The sequence below is a fragment of the Microcaecilia unicolor genome, chromosome 1, assembly GCF_901765095.1.
Source record: "Microcaecilia unicolor chromosome 1, aMicUni1.1, whole genome shotgun sequence".
NCBI lineage: Eukaryota > Metazoa > Chordata > Amphibia > Gymnophiona > Siphonopidae > Microcaecilia > Microcaecilia unicolor.
In genome coordinates this window covers 438,892,191-438,913,137 of record NC_044031.1, presented here as the reverse complement: position 1 = coordinate 438,913,137, position 20,947 = coordinate 438,892,191, and the positions used below count along the sequence as shown (strand labels likewise).

At 42.4% G+C, this 20,947-nt stretch overlaps 1 protein-coding gene across 1 annotated transcript in view; it reads left to right on the top strand.

The window, feature by feature from the left end:
* Positions 1 to 20,947, top strand: part of CDH19 (cadherin 19) — a 225,734-nt gene that overhangs the window by 61,281 nt on the left and 143,506 nt on the right. Inside the window, 1 exon segment of the mRNA XM_030212600.1 lies at positions 6,642 to 6,761. Coding sequence (XP_030068460.1) covers positions 6,642 to 6,761 — 120 coding nt within the window.

Genomic DNA, 20,947 nt, shown 5'->3' with positions numbered 1-20,947 from the left:
AACCTGTTAGCACACCTTAATAAAAAGGACCATATAGTATGTTGTTTGATATTGATGTACTTTTGTAGTTCTCATTTGAAAGATTTGATAAAATTTGCTGAACCCCCCCAAAACCAGTACTGCACAGCTAATGCTTATCACCCAGGTTCAGAGACTAATGGTCATGAGGTGTATTACCTCAACTGCTCAAATACACAAAAAAGTAGTGTGGACACCAAAAAGGAAGATATCCACAAAAAAGGGAGCTCTACAAAACTGAAATATGTATATATAAAGGTTTGTTGGACATCCTGCCTGTAACCAATGATGCTTTCAAATTCAAAATCAAGAACTGTTCCAATAGAGCAGTGGGCTTTGAACCAAGGGATCCTGTTTCAAAACCCACAGCAGTTCCATGTGATCTTGGGCAAGTCACTAAATCCTCCATTGCCTCAAGTACAAATCTAGATTGTGGCCTGCCAAACAACAGAAAAATGCCTACTATACCTGAATATGCACTACATGTATAGCTTTCAGTAGCAGTTGGTATAGGAGAAATAAAATAAATGAGGTGACCAACCTGCTTATTTTCGAAGATAAGGCCGGCCATCTTCCGACACAAATTGGGAGCAGGGGCGTATCTGCGTGGGGCCTCAGGGGCCTGGGCCCCCGCAGATTTTGCCCTAGACCCCCCCTACCGCCATCAACCCTCCCCCGCTGCCGTTGCTTACTTTTGCTGGCGGGGGACCCCAACCCCCACCAGCCAAGGTCCGCTTCCACCTGCCGCTGCCTTAAAAACTACTTCTTCAGCCGGCGGGGGACCCCAAACCCCCGCCAGCCGCCCCGAGGTGTTTAAAGTTCATCTTCGGCCTCCGTGGCCGTGCTGCTGTTGAATCCACTTCGGAGTCTGACGTCGTTGTACGTTGTAAGCAACGGCAGCGGGGGAGGGTTGGCAGCGGGAGTGGGGTGGAGAGAGTCATTGGTGGCGGTGGGGGCTCTGACAATGGCGGGGGGGGGGCTAAAATGTGCCCCCTCCCTCTGGCTCTGGCCCCCCCTACCACCGGAGTCCAGCTACGCCCCTGATTGGGAGATGGCTGGCTTTCTCCTAATGCCGGCCAAATCGGTATAATCGAAAGCCGATTTTAGCCAGCTTCAACTGGTTTCCGTCGCAGGGCCGGCCAAAGTTCAAAGGGGCGTGTCAGCAGTGTACTGAAGGTGGGATGGGGGCATGGTGAACAGATGGCCGGCCTCGGCCGATAATGGGAAAAAGACGGCTGGCCCTGATGAGCATTTGGCCAACTTTACTTGGTCCCTTTTTGTTCCCGACCAAGCCTCAAAAAGGTGCCTGAACTGACCAGATGACCACCGGAGGGAATCACCAACCCCCTCCCACCCCCCCCCCCAAAACAGTTAAATACATTTTTTCTAGCCTCTATGCCAGCCTCAAATGTCATACCCAGCTCCATGACAGTAGTATGCAGGTCCCTGGAATAGTTTTTAGTGGGTGCAGTGCACTTTAGGCAGGCGAACCCAGGCCTATCCCCGCCCTACCTGTTACACTTGTGTTGGTAAATGGGAGCCCTCCAACCTCCCCCCCCCCAAAACCCACTGTACCCACATGTAGGTGCCACCCTTCACCCCTTAGGGTTATGGTAGTGGTGTACAGTTGTGGGGAGTGGGGTTGGGGGGGGGTTGGGGGCTCAGCACCCAAGGTAATGGAGCTATGCACCTGGGATCATTTTGTGAAGTCCACTGCAGTGCCCCCTAGGGTGCCCGGTTGGCAGGGCCGTGCCAACACGGTAAGCGAGGTAAGCACGGCAGTGGGCGCCACCCGCTGCGGGGCGCCGCCGCACCATGCTCACCTCACTCGCCCTCCCGCTCCCATTGTTCAACTACTGCCCGCCCTCTTCTCCCCCCCCCCCAACATCCCTTTTCTTTTTTTTTCTTTTAAATTTACCTCCGTGGCGGTCCAGCAGCGCAGCGTCAGTGAAGGAGGCGGCGCTCCCGACGTCTCTAGCCTTCCCTTCGCTGTGTTCCGCCTTCTTCTGACATCAAGGAAATGACATCAGAAGAAGGCGGAACACAGCGAAGGGAAGGCTAGAGACGTCGGGAGGCGAGCGCCGCCTCCTTCACTGACGCTGCGCTGCTGGACCGCCACGGAGGTAAATTTAAAAAGAAAAAACAAGAAAAGGGATGTTGGTGGGAGAGAAGAGGGCGGGCAGTAGTTGAATGCGAGGTGGGGGGGTCATGGAAAGGGAGAGAGGGGAATTGCTGGATAGGGATTAATGGAGGGTGACAGAGGAGCATGGATGGGAGGGGCAGGGCTCAGGGAGAGAGGGGAATTGCTGGATAGGGAATTAGGGATGAATGGAGAGCACAGAGGAGCATGGATGGAAGGGCAGGGCTCAGGGAGAGAGGGGAATTGCTGGAAAGGGATGAATGGAGGGGGCAGGGGACAGAGGAGCATGGATGGGCATGGATTGGGAGGGCAGGGCTCAGGGAGAGAGGGGAATTGCTGGATAGGGATGAATGGAGGGGACAGATGGGCATGGATGGATATGGATTGCAGGGCAGGGCTCAGGGAGAGAGGGGAATTGCTGGATAGGGATGAATGGAGGGGGCAGGGGACAGATGGGCATGGATGAATATGGATTGCAGGGCAGGGCTCAGGGAGAGAGGGGAATTGCTAGATAGGGATGAATGGAGGGGCAGGGGACAGAGGAGCATGGATGGGCATGGATGGGAGGGCAGGGCTCAGGGAGAGAGGAGAAATTGCTGGACATAGAGGGGAGGGAAGAGAGATGAAATGAGGGAAAAGGAAGAGAGGAGAAAAACTGCACATGGATGAAGAAAATAGGCAGAAGCTGAGGACCAGAAATGAAGAAGAAAGGAGGAAAGGAAAGAAATAAATGGAAGGGAAGCCCTGGAAACGGAGTTAAGAGGACAGATAGCAGCAGAATCAGATACTGGGCCAGCATGATCAGAAAAAGAAAGTCACCAGACAACAAAGGTAGAAAAAAATCATTTTATTTTCATTTTAGTGTTTGGAATATGTCCACTTTGAGAATTTACATCTGCTATCTTATTTTTTCAATGTATAGCAGTTTGTTTCTAAGAATATTGCTGACAAGTCCTGTCAATGTGGCAAGTGGTGAGCGATCATTTTCACGGGGGGGGGGGGGGGCGCCGCCGCCAACTGATAGTCTGCAGGGGGGGGGGCGCCAACTGATAGTCTGCAGGGGGGCGCCAAAGACCCTAGGCACAGCCCTGCTGGTTGGTGTCCTGGCATGTGAGGGGGACCAGTGCACTACAAATGCTGGCTCCTCCCATGACCAAATGACTTGGATTTGGCTGGGTTTGAGATGGCCACCATTAGTTTTCATTATCAGCGAAAACCAATGGCGGCCATCTCTAACGCCGGTGATCTAATGTTGAGATTTGGCCGGCCCTGACCATATTATCAAAATGAAAGATGGACAGCTATCTTGTTTCGATAATACAGTTGGGTATGCCGCTTAATGGGGGCGTCATTGGAGATGGCCACCCTTATAGATGGCTGGCCCCGTTCGATTATGCCCCTTCACCTGACTGATACCTGCTGTTGTCCCAAGGGATATCAGAAAGATTCTAGTAGCCAAAAGTGCTAGGGCTGTGGTGACCTTCTAGTGCACTGGCAGGGCTTGTCCTCTGAATGCTTTAGGCTCTAGGTCCTCTTCTAGTTGATTGTGCAGGTATGCTATAGTCTACTTATCAAACCTGAACCTCCACATGCACTGCTCCCCTGCCATGTCTAGAAACTGTGTTCAGGGTCTGTATACCCTGTATATGGGGGTTCTCCTTTTACTCTGTTGTCTCTCTCTGCTGCGATCTAGTGCCCACCTTGTTTCTAGCCAGGCTCAAACTCACCTCCAGTTACAACCAGTACACACCACCAGTTTTGACCAACAGTGGCAGATGGACAACACCCAAACTGTTGCACAGAGGGAAGTACTGGAGGGGCTGAGGATGGGCAGGCATTTAGAAAATTTTAGAAAATGATATAAAGAGAAATATGAAACAGAGTGAGTGTTAATGGGGTGACCTAGATTAGTACTGGCCTTGTGCGTACCATGGTAATGAAATATTTAGCACATATGCTAAGTTTGGAAGATAGCATTCCCCATATATAATGACTTACTGTCTAAGCAATTAACAGTATCCTCAAAATGAACCTCATCCATAACCAAACAATGGAAATTACAGTGGATCAATCAGTATGGAATTGCTGTTTTGCAACAATAAATACGAATATAAGAAAAATAAACCTGTCTGAAATGGTACTAGATAGGTATACAGATTTCATTAAAGCAAACAACCAAAGTGTTTTCATCCTTGTACAAAAAATGAAAATAGTTTCTTAAATATATACATAAAAACATATTAGAAATTCTGAAGAGGGCTGAGGCCTTACTTTTAAATGGGGATTAGTTCAAGGTTTAGGGAATAAAGGAAAATCGATGAAGTGGAGGATAGCAGTAGCAATAGAAGCCCCACACAGAATCAAGGAGGAGAAAAAAGGTACACTTACCCCTGCTTGCTCAGCAAGCAAGTGGTATAGGTAACTGTGGGTCTAGATAGGGGATAATATTATACAATTAGGGACTCAATAGAGCTGCTGGAGCACTCGTATTATCAATCACCAAATAGCTCCAGTCTTATTGAATACAAAATATCTTTATTAAACACGTGTGCTTCAAAACCTGCTCACGTGTGTTTAAAACCTTTGTTCACAAACAATGTTCTCTTATATCTTTCATACTCATTCACACCTTATAGTACCTGCATAGAAAATCTATAACAAGGAGGATTTATATATACATGACTTTCTTGAATATCATTACACACTGTGTCAGAGTTCATAACTTCTTGTCTCTCAAAGAGACTTCACAGAGTTAGAAATATGGGACCTTTGCATGTGTCCATTCACTCTGCTCTTCCGGTTTCCGGTTTCACATAAAGTTTCATGAAAGTTCAAGACAAACCCCAACACACTTCTCTGGGGATGAACACCTCCACTTGCAATAGATTTCAGGCACTACATAAGCAGAATGAGACTTTCAATCTCATAACTGCTGTTACTCCAGTCCTTAAGCAAGCATCGGCTCCTCCTCTATTTCTAGATAGGGGAACCAACTTTTTCCTTTTCTGAAAGAAAGGAGGAAGAGGGATGTCTGGTTAGAGCATATGGTACAGAGAGAGGAGAACAGGGAAGGGACGCAGACATTTTGTGTTGGTGGGGTGAAACTTATATTTGTAGTTTGAGAGAAAGGAAGCAAAGATAACGGTGGCTGGGAGGGAGGGAGATTGGGGGTGAGGGAACAGTTTATATAATTTTGGGGGTGGTTGTCAGGAAGGAGGCATATGTGAACCACTGCATATGCAAATACTGTTAGAAAAAAAGTGCACACTCTTCTGAAGGAGTGCACATATAAAGAATTCAATAAATGGTGCCAAAATGTAGGCACTGTAAAAACTTAGCGCTAAATGGTATTCTTGTTCACGTCTTATATAATAGAGTGTTTAGCTCAGATCCCACGCCTAACTTTTGGGCACTGGACTTACACCTGCTGAAACTTGGTCTAAATGCTGGCACCCAAGTTAGGCACGGTTAGACAATATTCTGTAATTCTGAGTGCAACGTTTTGGACCCCCCCTACGAACACACCCGTGGCCATGCCCACTTTTGAGATATGTGTCATGGGAGTTCGGTGCCATGCCTTATAGAATTGCATGCATCCAGATACATATGCAAATTTTAATGAGTGCCAATTAACATCAACAATTGGATGTTAGCACCCAATTATTGATGGTTCAGAGCTCATCATCCAATGTATTTGCATGCACATCTCAGAAGTGGACCTAAAGTTGGGCATGGAACTATGAGTGCCATATATAGAATCTAGGCTGCCATGATGAAAATAAATGGCCAAATGAAAATGATAGAAACAAACATTCCTGGAAATGACATAAAAAGAAAATATTCTGGTTGCCAGCCCCTAATAGCTAATCACTAGTCCCTTTTCAAGAGTGGAGGATTAACCTAACGGATAGGTTAGGAACTGGGAGGCCCAAGTTCAGATCCCTAGGCAACTACTTGTGACCTTGAGCAAGACACCTAACCCTCTGTGCCTCTGAAGATGGCAATGGCAAACATCTCCTGCAGCATTCCTAGAAACTGCAAGGGGGGAACTCTTTCTGTGTCCTCACCAGGAGTCAACCCTGACTCTAAGTGCTGTAACTGTGCCTTGAGAAGTAGCCTAAAGGTTAGAACAGCAGATTAAGAATAAGGATATGAGGGGTTAAATCTTGATGTTCAGTGTTACCTTGTCAAAGTCACTTTACTCTCTACTGCCTTAGATACAACTAAGCTTTTAAGTCCGCTTGGATGGGGATATAACTTGTGATCCTGCTTGTAACTTGCCTTGAACTTGTGCTTTCTATTCTGTACCTGTTTAGTGAAGAAATGGTAGATTTCAGTTGCCAGTGCAATCAAATACATAAATAAATCAATCAAACATTTATGTTTAACATATTTCTAAAATGTAATTGCCGCAATGACAAATACATTTGAAAAATGAAAAATAAAAACATCTGTTCACATTATGTATGTTATCTCTCTTCAGGGACTTCAGTAATACAAGTGACAGCCACAGATTTAGATGATCCTACATATGGAAACAATGCCAGATTAATATACAGTATTCTGCAAGGACAGCCCTACTTTTCTGTGGAGCCAAAGACAGGTACTGCATAGCTATTTTACATAAGTAATATTTTTCTGTGTTTTTGTTTGAATCACTTTGGGGAAAATTTTCAGCTACCAAGTTCTAGGCACATTAACAGGTTCAACCTGCATAATTTGCTCTGAATTTTTCAAATTTGATTGATGCTTATATTAGTACCAAAGTGTCCATAAGCTTTGGTTATTTGTGCAGGCAGTTCAGCATGGGGTAAAAAAGTACAGGCATTTTTGAAACTCTAATGTAGGCATGCTGATTTACTTCCCTGATCTAAAAATGCCCTTGAGAACACTTCTTTTAACCTGGCTAGAAGTATATGAAATAGGAAAGTCTGCATCTACTTTTAGCCAAATGTAGAAAGATAATTTTTGGACCAATTTACTCAAGTAAATGGCTTTGAAAATTGTCTGTTCTATTTCTAAGTACGCTTGTACATTTAGTGGTTGGAACTATAAAGACCTTAGCAGCCACTGTTAGCTGCTGGCCTAAGTGCTTTTGTTTAAATTTTGCAGTCTGTTATTTTGGCCGTATAGGTCACTAGGCAAGTGTATGTTTATGTTTATTAACTCGATCGACTGCCTATCATTAGCAGTACAGAAAAGTTGTATACAGACAAAATAGTGAGTAAGTAAATAAATAAATATCCACATGATTTCAGCTGCTTTGCCCCAAGTATTTTTTAAAGACAGATAGGTATCTAAGTGTTTTTATAAAATAGGCTTCAAATGGTGCTTACTTGGCCTGCACACATGGGCAGCCAGCAATAATATTACCCTCCAGGACAATAACTTTAGGTTAATTGAACAGGAAGTCACCTATTTTTTTTTTTTTTTTTGCTTGTGTTTCAGTGGCATGACCAGAAGGCAATTTCTGGGTGCGCCTAGGATTAGCATGGGTGGACTCATAAATGTAAGGGGTTGGCACATGTATTTTTTTCTGTCACCACTCTCCTTGCCCCTCTTCCTACCAGATATTAAGTATGCCATGTTCCACCATGACTGGCAGGGATCCCAAGACCCACCAGCAGAAGACATCCTCCTTCAGAATCCATGGACAGTCAGAACACTGAGGCTGTCAGCGACTGCCTCCACCAGCACCCCATGCATGCTCAATTCCCACCACCAGCTGCCACAATGTTCTGATGGACCTGGGGTTCTGGTGGAGGATGCCATCAGCTGAAAGGTCTTGGGGATCCCCACCAGCTACACCAATGATGCACCCTGCTGCTGAACCAAATGTCAGTGGCCTACTTGTATCAACACCCCTGCTATGCTGTAAACACATATAGGTTCTCATGCGTCTTTATAATATACTAGCACAAATTCTGCAGAAATCATGTCTAAATTGAAGGCATAGACTTATGTCTGCTCAAGATCAGGTATAAATGTCCATGTGTACAAAGTGCATATAGAGATTGTGATTCTTCCCAGAAAGAGACATGGTTACGTGAATAGAGCAATGGCTTGAAAATCAGCAAAGTTAGGGCCGATGTTGTTGGAATGTAATTGTATTTTACATGCATTGCCTGTCACCTATTATTTCTCTGTGATTACTCTGTGACCTCTGATGTGAATTACTTAGAGAGGTCACACAGCTATGCAACTTCCTGTGGGGGTTAGACACAGCAGATGCAGCAGATGCAGCACATGGAGCACATGGAGCTCATGATCTCTCCTAACCTGAGAGGATCTATGGTGGTGTGAGCATCCATTACCATCTAAGCACATGGAAGGAGCTGATAAGACAAATGTATAGTAATATGTAAATATAAGCCTGTCTGATTATAATCTAACTACAAACTGTGAGTAAACAGATGTTTTGTTACTTCAACTTTAAAGTGACTCAGCAGTGAATTATTCAGGGGTGAATGAGAGAGAGATGAAGAAAGAAATTAACATTTCTAAAGCTGAAGCTGTGTGTACTAAAATCTGCTAATTATTTACTACAAATAATCCAACAAAAGGGTTATGGGCCCAGGGCTCAGGAATTGAAAAAGAAGAGAAATATTACCAGGCAGAAAAAAAGGCCACATTTTTCTCTTAAGTTTTAAAGGAAAGATTCAGTCTGTCTCTCTCTCCCCCCACACAGCAGACAGAAGGCTAAGAAAATGGCTGAGGGAGGAAATTCACCATTGTTCTATTCTCTCAAGGTGCCTAGATTAACTGAGTTTAATTATCAGCAGTGGGAACTAAGATTCATATGTCTCCTTCGAGCAAAAGGATTAAATATATGCTTAGACCAAGACAGAACAGCTGAAAATATGGCTGAATGGGACAATGCAAATTATTATGTGAAGTGCATGCTTTTGGAAGCTCTCTCAGAGAAACAAGCCATATTAGTGGAGGGAAAAGATACACCAAAGGACATTTTATATAAACTGAGAACTATGTATGCAACTACATATGCAAAGCAGCAACCAATTTGGTTGGCAGAGTTGAATGAAACCAAGTTAAGGGATAAAAGTAAATGTAATGATCACATTATGCATCTTATGTCTTCATTTCAAAAGTTAGAACTTTCTGGAATTCCCATGTGTGATGCATTGAAAAGAGCATTTCTTTTTACCTCACTATCAAAGAAGTTTGATGTTTTTAGGTCTGTAAATGAGGCCATTGAAGGGCAATCTTTTGAACAGGCAACATCAAAACTAAGGCAGGAATGCATAATAAATGATTCTGAGGAGATGTGTTCTCAAAGCAAGTCAGAGAGAAATGAAACAAATTTCTTGGCAAAGAACAGAGGAAGGCGGAGCTATGGGAAAACTCCACCCAAGGGCAAGCTGATTTGCTACTCATGTGGAAAGGAGGGACATGTATCTAAATGGTGTAAGGAAACACAAAACACTCCCTCTAGCTCACCTAAGCCAATGGAACTAAAGAATTTTCAAACCAGGAAATGTATGAAGGACAAAGATAAACACAAGGGCTTTCTAATGGCAGAAAAATCTTTGACTATGGTAAATAATAATTCAAATGAAAGTACTTGGATTTTGGATTCAGGGAGCACATGCCATTTAACCAATTGTAAGGATTTCTTTCAGGAAATGTGTCCAGAGGAAGGTATTCTTAAAACTGCAAACGCAGGGACTGCTAAGATCCAAGCAAAAGGTATTGGATTCTTAAAATGCAAAGTGTCTAATGAAGTTAAAGAAATTCCTGTAAGTGATGTCTTGTATATTCCCCAAGCAGTTTGCAATATGCTTAGTGTATCTACATTAGATAAGAAGGGATTTGTGATTCATTTTGAAAACAGTAAGTGCACAATCTCTAAAAATGATGAAGTGTATGCTGAAGCTTTTATGCATAATGATGTTTATAAACTGAGCATTTCAGGTGAAGCCTCACATATGGCGCAAGTAAGGAAGAATGATGGTAAATGTAGTCTGGAAATCTGGCACCGCCGCCTGGGACATCGTAATTCTAAGGTGATCCAGGATCTTTACAGTAAGCAACTGGCCACTGGCATTCAGATAAGTGCAGATGCTGGTAAAATGGAGAAATGCATAGACTGTGTTACTCAAAAAGGTGTGAGACCCTCATTTCCTGCATACACAGGAAATAGGAGTAATAAAGTGCTGGACTTAATACACAGTGACTTATGTGGACCGTTTAATATCCCATCATTGGGAAATAACAGATTTGTGCTGATATTCTTGGATGATTTCTCTAGATATTGTGTGGCCTATTTGCTGAAAGAAAAAAGTCAAGTCACAGACATGCTGAAGAAATACGTAGCCATGGTGAGCAATAAATTTGAAAGAAAACCAAAGGTTCTTCAGACCGACAATGGTGGTGAGTTCACTTCACAAAGCATGCGCACATTTCTAGAACAAGAAGGCATTCAACATATCACAACAGTAGCTTATACACCAGAACAAAATTCTGTTGCAGAGAGAAAATTTAGGTCACTTGTGGAAATGACCAGATGTATGTTGTCAGATAGCAATCTCCCTAAAAGACTATGGGGGGAAGCCATTCTCACAGCAGTGTACCTACAAAACAGAATGCCAACTAAAGGCGCTGAGCGCACACCACATGAGACATGGCATGGTAGGAAGCCAAACCTGTCACACATAAGAACATTTGGAAGTACAGCATATGCTCATGTACCAAAGCAAAGAAGGCATAAGCTGGATTCCACAACAGAAAGGGGCATTTTAGTTGGCTATGCTCCAGGACACAAAGGATATAGAATTTTGAATCTGAAAACTGGCATTGTTGGCATAAGACATGTTACATATTTTGATGAAAACAAAAGGGTTGATAAAGGCTGGATTATCCCAGATGAGCCTTATCATCCAGAATATGAAACTAGAACCATAATAGACATGCCAGTGTATATAAATGCCATACCAAGGCAGATGTCTGAAAGCAACTCACCTGTATCTAACGAGGAACAGGCAGAGGAAGCAGACACAGAAAGGATCATTGAAGAAGACAGTACAGTTGGAGAAGGGGAATCAATTGGAGAAGAACTCTCAGATTTAGAGGATGCGGAAAGGTCAGACCAACCTGTTGTCAGACGCTCATCCAGGGAAAACAAAGGTGTTCCACCCCCAAGACTGTCTTACCTAACAAAGTCAGCAGAAGCTCAAGAGCCCTTAACATGGGATGAGATTGAGAAAATGCCAGCAGAAGAAGCTGCTGAATGGCATAAAGCTGCACAAGAAGAAATTGATGCATTGGATAAAAATAATACTTGGATTCTTACAAAATTACCTCCTGGCAAGAAAGCTATAGGATGCAAATGGGTATTCAAGTTAAAAAGGAATGCACAAGGAAAAGTGGAAAGGTATAAAGCCAGATTAGTGGCAAAGGGATATCTTCAAAAATATGGAGAAGATTTTGATGAAGTGTTTGCACCTGTAGTGAAACACACGACAATCAGAACACTTCTGAGCATTGCAGTCTCAAAAGGCATGCAAGTCAACCACATTGATGTGAAAACAGCGTTTCTTCACGGAGATATAACTGAAGACTTGTACATGGAACAGCCAACAGGTTTCATAAATACAAAACAAAGACAGCTAGTGTGTAAATTAAACAAAGGTCTTTATGGATTAAAGCAAAGTGAAAAATGTTGGAATGAAAAATTGCATGAAATATTGACAAATTTAGGATTTAAGCAAGGTGAAGCAGATAAATGCTTGTACACTAGGTGCACAAATGGACAATATGCATACATTTTAGCTTTTGTTGATGATCTGCTCATTGCAAGCAAAAGTGAGCAAGAGTACAAGGACATTGTAAAATATTTAAACCTCAATGTTGAGATAAAAGAACTTGGAAATGTGTCATACTATCTTGGTATAGAAATTGAGAAACAAAATGATGGTTCTTATCTTCTAAGCCAGAAGCAGAAAATAAATGAGCTTATTGAAAGTTTAGGTATGCAAGATGCCCAAGTTGTAAGCACTCCCATGATCACTGATTTTCTGAAGGATGAAACAGTAAGAGAACCTTTACCAGATAACATCCAATATAGATCAGCCATAGGTAAGCTTTTATATCTAGCTACCACATACAGGGCTGATATAGCAAATGCAGTAGGAATTTTGAGCAGAAGGGTCAGCTCACCTACCAAATCAGATTGGACTGCAGTTAAAAGGATGGTAAGGTATTTAAAAGGTACCATTGATTGTAAATTAAAGGTTTCAGCCAATAGTAATCCAAAACTAATATGTTACTGTGATTCAGATTGGGCAGGGGATCATTCTGATTATAAATCCACAAGTGGATACGTGTTTATGTATGGAAATGTACAAATTTCATGGGCCAGTCATAAACAAAGTATTGTGAGTTTGTCTTCTACAGAAGCTGAATATGTGGCCGTATCGGAAGCGTGCAGAGAACTGATGTGGATTGAAAAACTTTTGCTGGATTTTGGAATAGCTGAAAAGAGACCAATCCAGATAATGGAAGATAATCAGAGCTGCATCCGACTGTCACAGAATGACAAGGTTCAGTCACGCACCAAGCACATCGCAACGAAATACCACAACGTGCGAGAGTTGGCGAAAGAAGGGGTCATCAGTCTACACTATTGTCACACCAGTGAGATGACAGCTGACATCATGACCAAACCGTTACCCAGAGAACATTTTGTGAATCTGCGTATAAAGCTTGGACTTTGTATGAATAAATAATTGCATGACAGTTATGCATGAGAAGGGGTTTGTTGGAATGTAATTGTATTTTACATGCATTGCCTGTCACCTATTATTTCTCTGTGATTACTCTGTGACCTCTGATGTGAATTACTTAGAGAGGTCACACAGCTATGCAACTTCCTGTGGGGGTTAGACACAGCAGATGCAGCAGATGCAGCACATGGAGCACATGGAGCTCATGATCTCTCCTAACCTGAGAGGATCTATGGTGGTGTGAGCATCCATTACCATCTAAGCACATGGAAGGAGCTGATAAGACAAATGTATAGTAATATGTAAATATAAGCCTGTCTGATTATAATCTAACTACAAACTGTGAGTAAACAGATGTTTTGTTACTTCAACTTTAAAGTGACTCAGCAGTGAATTATTCAGGGGTGAATGAGAGAGAGATGAAGAAAGAAATTAACATTTCTAAAGCTGAAGCTGTGTGTACTAAAATCTGCTAATTATTTACTACAAATAATCCAACAGATGTTTCTCAAAATTCAATCGTACGATCCAAGATGGCGGAATGAACCTGACGCTGATCTCCGCGCTCCTCAACTAGTTCTGAGTTGCTTGCTCTCTTTCTTCTTTATGCCGAAACGCAGAGGGAAATTGGCTGCCACTGTTCCCCCAAGCCGATCTACTACTCAGCTTTCGGGTACATTAGATACCTTTTTGCGGAGATCCGGAGTTCAACAGCGGTCAGAGAACAGCACGCTTGCGACGCCTGGAATAGGTGGAAGCTCCGAGACGCCGCTAGTGCATGACATCTCTCTAAGCCCCGACCAGCGTGCTCGCCCCCCGCAACCCCTGGGCGTCTCTCCCCCGGCGTCGGCGTCGTCTCCTCTGCAATCCAGAAGTGTTTTAGCAGCGGAGCAACCAGAGAATACAATAATCTCGCCGGAGGATAAAAGTGTGGAAGGGAGTTTTACCCCTTCTTTAGCCCAGGAGTCTATATCCTTGTTTGTGAGAGTTCCTCTGAGACCAACAGGAATGCAACCTGTAAGTACTTCTGCTGAAGGACAACAGACTTTAAACACTTTTGCGTTTTTAGAAGTTAAACCACCAGAAGTGACCCTGGACAATTTATGGCTTTTGATAGTTAATTTAGGAAAAGCTATATGTCCTCAAGTTCAAGTATTAGAATCTCGAGTAAAAAAACTAGAAGAAACAGTTGTATCCGCGGAAATTGAAAGGAAAGATATATTAAAAAACAAAAAAAATCAACTGGAACTTACAGGAAAAATACAAGAGACACAAACAACTTTAATTAAAGACTGTGTTAATATGAGAAGGAAGATTGAGTCTCTGGAGAACTCCCAAAGGGCTAACAACTTGAGATTTTTAAAAAAATATTTCAAAGACTCTTTGGGGATGCCGGAGGACTCTCTTCCTCCCTTAATTCAAGTATATTATTTACCAACTAAAATGCCTGGAAATACTTCGGATCAATTATTAGATGTTTCCGCAGCATTAGAGGCTCCAACTACTGAATTAGTGTCTCCAGCAACATTATTGGTAACAGTTGCCTTTCCTCCAGACAAAGCTTGGATTATGAGACAATTCTTTAAAGATAAAGAATTTATGGGATTAAAAATACGTATATTTCCTGATGTTTCTAAGGAAACACAAAGAAGACGTAGACAATTTTTGCTTTTAAAACCAGGTGTCCTTCAGCTGGGTGCTACCTTTTACCTACGTTACCCTTGTAAGTGCGTAATCTGTTTCCAGTCAGTGAAGTATGTTTTTTATGAATCCTCACAACTTACAGAATTTCTTGTTGCTAGAAGAGTTTGAGAACTTTATGGAATATAGAGCTATGATTGAAATAGGAACTCTTTGTTTAGCCAGGTTTAATAATTCTTAATATTATATTTCTTTACATTCCACATGTGTAATTCTTGGATCGTAAAATTGAGGACTTGAGTGTACTTAAATCTGGTAATTTTCAATTGTGAATTAAGGATGTATTTGTTTTTTGTTTTCTTTTTTCTTGATGAAGTACCTTTTCTGTTCAAGATGTAAAGCTTGATGAATAATGTAAAATAATTATAAATAAAAAAAAAAAAAAGCAAAGTTAGGGCCCTGTTTACTAAGGTACACTAGAGGTGCGCTAACGTTTTTAGTGTGCGCTAAATATTAGAGTGCGCTAACCATGTAGATGTTCATAATACTCCTATGGGCATCTACACCATTACCCCAGATTCTATATAGCACACCTAAAGTTATGTGCAATTCTGCATGTAAATCTAGGCGTATTCTATAACTATGCATGTAGATTATTTGTTTTCGCAAGCTGTTAAGAACTGTAAATAGCTCTTAACAAGCAATAGCGAGCACCAATTGGCAAAAAAGAGAATGCTGGCTTCGGCCTAACCCCTGATAAGCCTTTCCTCAGCTGAGAGGTGCCAAGCTCTACCACCGGCTGCCTTTCAGGTGCTGTGGAGGACTTGCAGCTCATCTGCATATCCTTACAGCCTTCTCCGGGGTGACACCCAGGTCCACTCTGATCCACTCAGGGCCACCGCTCTAGGTGCCCAGTGCTCCCACCAGGTGCTGTGGAGGACTTGCAGCCCTTCTGCATTTCCTCACAGCTGTATCCGGGGTGACTCTAGTTCCACCCCGATCTTCCAAGGGCCCTCGCTCCAAGTGCACAGAGTTTCCAGGTGCTTTTTGGCTAGGATCAGGCGTCCCTCAGGGGGAGGAATGCTGGCTTCGGCTAACCCCTGGTAAGCCTTTCCTCAGCTGAGAGGTGCCCAGCTCTACCACCGGCTGCCTTTCAGGTGCTGTGGAGGACTTGCAGCTCATCTGCATATTCTTACAGCCTTCTCCAGGGTGACACCCAGGTCCACTCCGATCCACTCAGGGCCTCCGCTCTAGGTGCCGCCCGCCTAACAGTGTGGGGCATTTTTCTCTTTACATCTAATCTTCTTCCCAGTTGCTAAAGTACCTGAGTCATTTATGGCCCCTATTCACATTCTCTTCTTAGCCCTGTCCCTTCCTAATCTTTTCCCTCACCCCCCACCTCTCTCCGTTACAGGAACTCACTGCCCATCCATCGACCTCATCACCTCACCTCACCTTCTCTCCTACCCTCTTCCTCCCTCTTGGCTTTTAATCTCCGCCTCTTTCTTCCCTCCATTTTGCCTTCCCCAATCCACCTAAATACCTCTCGCCTTCGACACCTTCATGGCCACACCTCTCCTACTCTCCTCCGTTCTCTTTTACTCCTTCTCTTACTCTCAGCCAGCGACATCAATCCCAATCCTGGCCCTCCTCACCAACTATTATTCCAGCTGTACAGATCTCACCGCAACCTCTCTAACCTCATCTCTATTCCTCTACTCCCCTCCTCTTCTCTGCCCTTCTCTTGCGCCCTATGGAATGCCCACTCTATCTGTAACAAACTCCCCTATATCCAGGACCTCTTTATCTCGCGTCACCTCCATCTGCTCGCCATAACAGAAACCTGGCTCTGCCCTGATGACTCTGCTTCAGTTGCAGCCCTCTGCCACGGCGGTTATCTTATTTTACATACTCCTCACCCTGCTGGTCGCGGGGGCGGTGTTGGACTACTTCTCTCTCCCTCCTCCAGATTTCAACCCCTTCTTCCACCTCAATCTCACTGTTTTTCCTCCTTTGAAGTCCACTCTATCCGCCTTTTCTCTCCTCTGCTTCTTCGAATAGTGGTCATTTATCGTCCCCCTGATAAGTCCCTTTCATCCTTTCTCAGTGACTTTGATGCCTGGCTTGCCTTCTTCCATGATCCTTCCTCCCCCTCTCTCATCCTTGGTGACTTTAATATTCCTGCTAATGATCCTTCCAACTCTTATATTTCCAAGTTACTCACTTTAACATCCTCCTTTAATCTCCAACTATGCTCAACCTCCCCTACTCATCAAAATGGTCACTGTCTTGATCTCATCTTCTCCTCTTCTACTACTACTACTACTACTACTACTACTACTACTAATTGACATTTCTAAAGTGCTACTAGGGTTACGCAGCGCTGTACAATTTAAACATGAAAGGACAGTCCCTGCTCAAGGAGCTTACAAGCTAAAAGACAGGTGTACAATCTAGAAGACAGGTGTACAATCTAAAGACAAGTGTACAGTCAAAAGACAAGTGAAGAGTCTGTCTGATAGGGCATACTATATTACACAAAAGGTTAGGTGCCGAAAGCAGCATTGAAGAGGTGAGTTTTAAGCAGAGATTTGAAGATGTTCACCCTGTAGTTTCCTTGCTCTGATCTTCCCCTCTCTGATCACCATCTTATAACTTTCACACTTAAATCTCCTCCCTCCCAGTCCCGTCCTAGCTTATCAAATTTATCTAGGAATCTTCAGGTTATTGACCTTTCATCTCTATCCTCCCATGTTTCAAACCTCCTCTCTACTGTGGCACCATCCACGTCTGTCAAAGAGGCTGTTTCTAATTACAACAATACTCTATCCTCTGCCTTAGACACACTTGCACCTTTGATGACCCGCCCTATAAGGCGTACAAAACCCCAACCTTGGCTGACTTCTAATATCCACTACCTACGTTCCTGTACCCGCTCCGCCGAATGCCTCTGGCGGAAATCTCGAGCCCTTGCTGATTTCTTACACTAAGTTCATGCTGACCTCCTTCCAATCTGCTTTTTTACACGCCAAACAGGACTATTATATCCAACTGACCAACTCTCTTGGCTCTAACCTCTCACTTTCCACTGCAACTGTCCCTACTGCCTTTAAACATGCTATGGTCACACCTCTCCTTAAGAAGCCTTCACTTGACCCTACTTGTCCCTCTAATTACCGACCCATCTCCCTCCTCCCTTTTCTCTCCAAATTACTTGAGTGTGCTGTTCACCACCGCTGCCTTGATTTTCTCTCCTCACATGCTATTCTTGACCCACTACAATCTTGTGCTCATCATTTGATATATGGTATATCAAGCAGCTGTAATGAATACAACATATTTCACAATTTATCAAGTTTCCACAATGTTTAAATAGTATCAGAAACAAGGTATTTCCCATTTAGGTTTGTCATTATGTTTCGTAATGCCAGTAGTTACAACCAATGATGTCACTTGCACTCCATTCATTTATAGATCATCAGTTTGTAGCTACAGAGAAATGTGTTTAATGAACATATATTTGTAATCAATGTATAGAACAGAGGAATGATGACTATGGAGTTACTAACTGTAGTGACTTGATAGCTTGGAACACTTGACAGGAAAACATAACAAGATATAGCAACACGTATTCATTAATTTCATAGAATTTGTTTCTCAAAAAAGAAAAAATATTCAACGTAAGGCAGCATACTAAGAAATTTGTATGTGGCATACTCTGCAATCATTGTTAAAATTTTATGAAATGGGAGAAGATCAGCTATCATAAAAACCTATTCATGTTTGTGGCTGTTTATAAGACTTTAAAGGCCCCTTTTACAAAGCAATGGTATGCCCCAAACTAAAAGGAAGTACCACCGGACTACCGCAGCAGCCCAGCAGTAGTTCCCATCCCCAGTGCGCCATCATATCTGGCACTACAAAAATATTTTTACTTTTGCAGAGCCAGTGTGTACCCGGCGGTAATCGGGTAGTGCCACACGCTCCACGGTTACTGCCAGGTTAGTGCGGGAGCCCTTACCACCACCTCAATGGGTGGTGGTAAGGGCTTCCCCCTGAAATGACCGCGTGGCAAGTGCTGCTCTTGCCGCATGGCCATTTCCTAAAAAAAAAAGAAAGACCTACCTTTTACCTGCTGTGGTAAAAGAGGGTCTCGGCTCGCATCAAAAACACATGCCAATGCCAGAGCAGGCCCCCTTTTGCCACAGCTTTTGCTGGGCTCGATGGACCTTTGGTCTTTCCCAGTATGGCAATACTTATGTACTTATGTACTTATTAAATGAGGCATCATCCTCATCTGGAGCTAAGCAGGACATCACTTTGAAAGATGTTTTTGAGTTGGTTTCTAGAATGGACAAGAACTGCCAAGACAATTTATCTTTGTTTAGTCAATTTAAGTCTGCAACTATATTTGGTAAAATTGACTCTAGAATGATGACTTCAGAGTCTAAAATTCAGACGGTGGAATCTCAGATGGAAGCTTGTCAAATGCATCTAGCTACATTTAGTAAAGACAGTTTATCCTTACTTTACAAATGGAGGTGATTGAAAATAATTCCAGGATGTGTAATCTGAGATTATTGAATTTTCTAGTAACTCATTATTTATCAGCAACACATGACCTTCCAAGTTCACAGAATGACATTGTAATAGTTCTTCATCCTTCTCAAGTAACATCAATTCAGTTTTACTATAATTCAGAACTTATTTTCACATATCCATCTCTTTACCTCTATCATACATTTTAGTCAACTCTTCAATCACATGTCCATGCACTGGAAAGAAAAATTGCACATCATCAACATATATCCTGTATTCCACTTGCAAATCCTGAAAAATACATCCCAATGAAGCCATATTGATGTTAAATAATAGAGCAGAAAGGGCAGAACCTTGAGGTGCCCCCCTTAAAAATTGGCTGAACCGTAGAAACTTTTCCCTTACAAACCTGCATTTCAAGTCCCTTCAAAAAAGAAGCAAACCATCTCAACACTGCTCCTGCAAGACCCCAAAGCTTGTTCAATAACTGTGTCAATGCTGAGGACACTTCCAGAGAGACTAAACAAAAAGTGATGCCTCTATCAATACCCTGCTTCATCCAGGGACGATGTTATATTTTCTTTGACCCTTTACAATTAGAACGTTTTCTTTGTAATAAGGTTAGATCTCCAATTTAGTTTATAATTTCAGAATGGTTATTTGTTAGGGTTATAATTTACATTGTCCAAGTCCAGTGGTTATTACCTCTTGGTTATTGCTTTTGAGTTCTCCATGATGTGGACTTGTATGCTATTGATTTATATATATTTTTTTTCTTTTTCCTTGTTAATAGTTTTCTTGCATATTACCTTTATTCTCTATGTATGATAGTTAAACAAATTTCTCAATTAAAAAAATGAAAACCTATTCACTATGACAAAATATTTTATAGTGCTGTATTACAGTTCACTGGTATGTAGCTGTACTAAAACAAGCATTCGAAAGTATAATAAACAACTTTCCTGGAAGAGGATGCAGTTAAGTAATTACAGCAATGGCTTGAGGACCTACAAAGTAAGAGTTCAAGTCCCACTTCTGCTAGTCCTATAGTTTTGAGCAAGTCACAAACTTTTATTGCCTCAGAGACCTACTTAAATACAAACTCTTAGGGATAGGTATATATTACACCTGCATATTTATCATTGTTATACAGCACTGCATACCTCATGTAGTATCATAAAATGACTAATGAAGTTATGTTAATAAGACCCCTTAAGTCCAGATCTAAGGCCATGTATAATAAACAAAAAAAAACATAATAAATGGTTGGAGCTGAATCATGTTTAAATAATTAATACATATCAAATTGTAACACATTAATCACGCTATGACTAAAATTATCCATCTAAGAAAGGAAGGGTGATACTTTTGAGACAGTTCTGTCAGGTGAAGTGGTGTGTCATGGACAGTAGAGACCCTTTCCTTCTCCTATATACCTCCTTTCTCTGTCCTTTGATTTATTGGAGTTCCTTTCTGTTTTCCTTGTGTCTTTGTTTTGTGAACTGCATTGGTTGTCCAAGTGAAAGCCGGTATATCAAGTATAAATAAATGATAAACGATAAAATGTGCTAACCTAATTCTATAAAAGTCACTAAAAATTGCATGCACAAATTTGGGTGTGCACCCAATTTGTGTGTACAATTTAATTGAATAACAATGTAATTAGCATCAATAATTGGCTTTTTAACAAGCAGTTATTGGCACTAAATAAATTTAATTGGGATCTACATATGTAAATCTAGGTGTGGGATCTGCACCTACATTTTACACATTAGTTCAAAAAGGAGGCACAGAAATGGGAGGGTCAGGGGCAGAATGGGTGTAGAGGGAGTGGAGGAACAGCCTAGTGGTTAGTGCAGTGGACCTT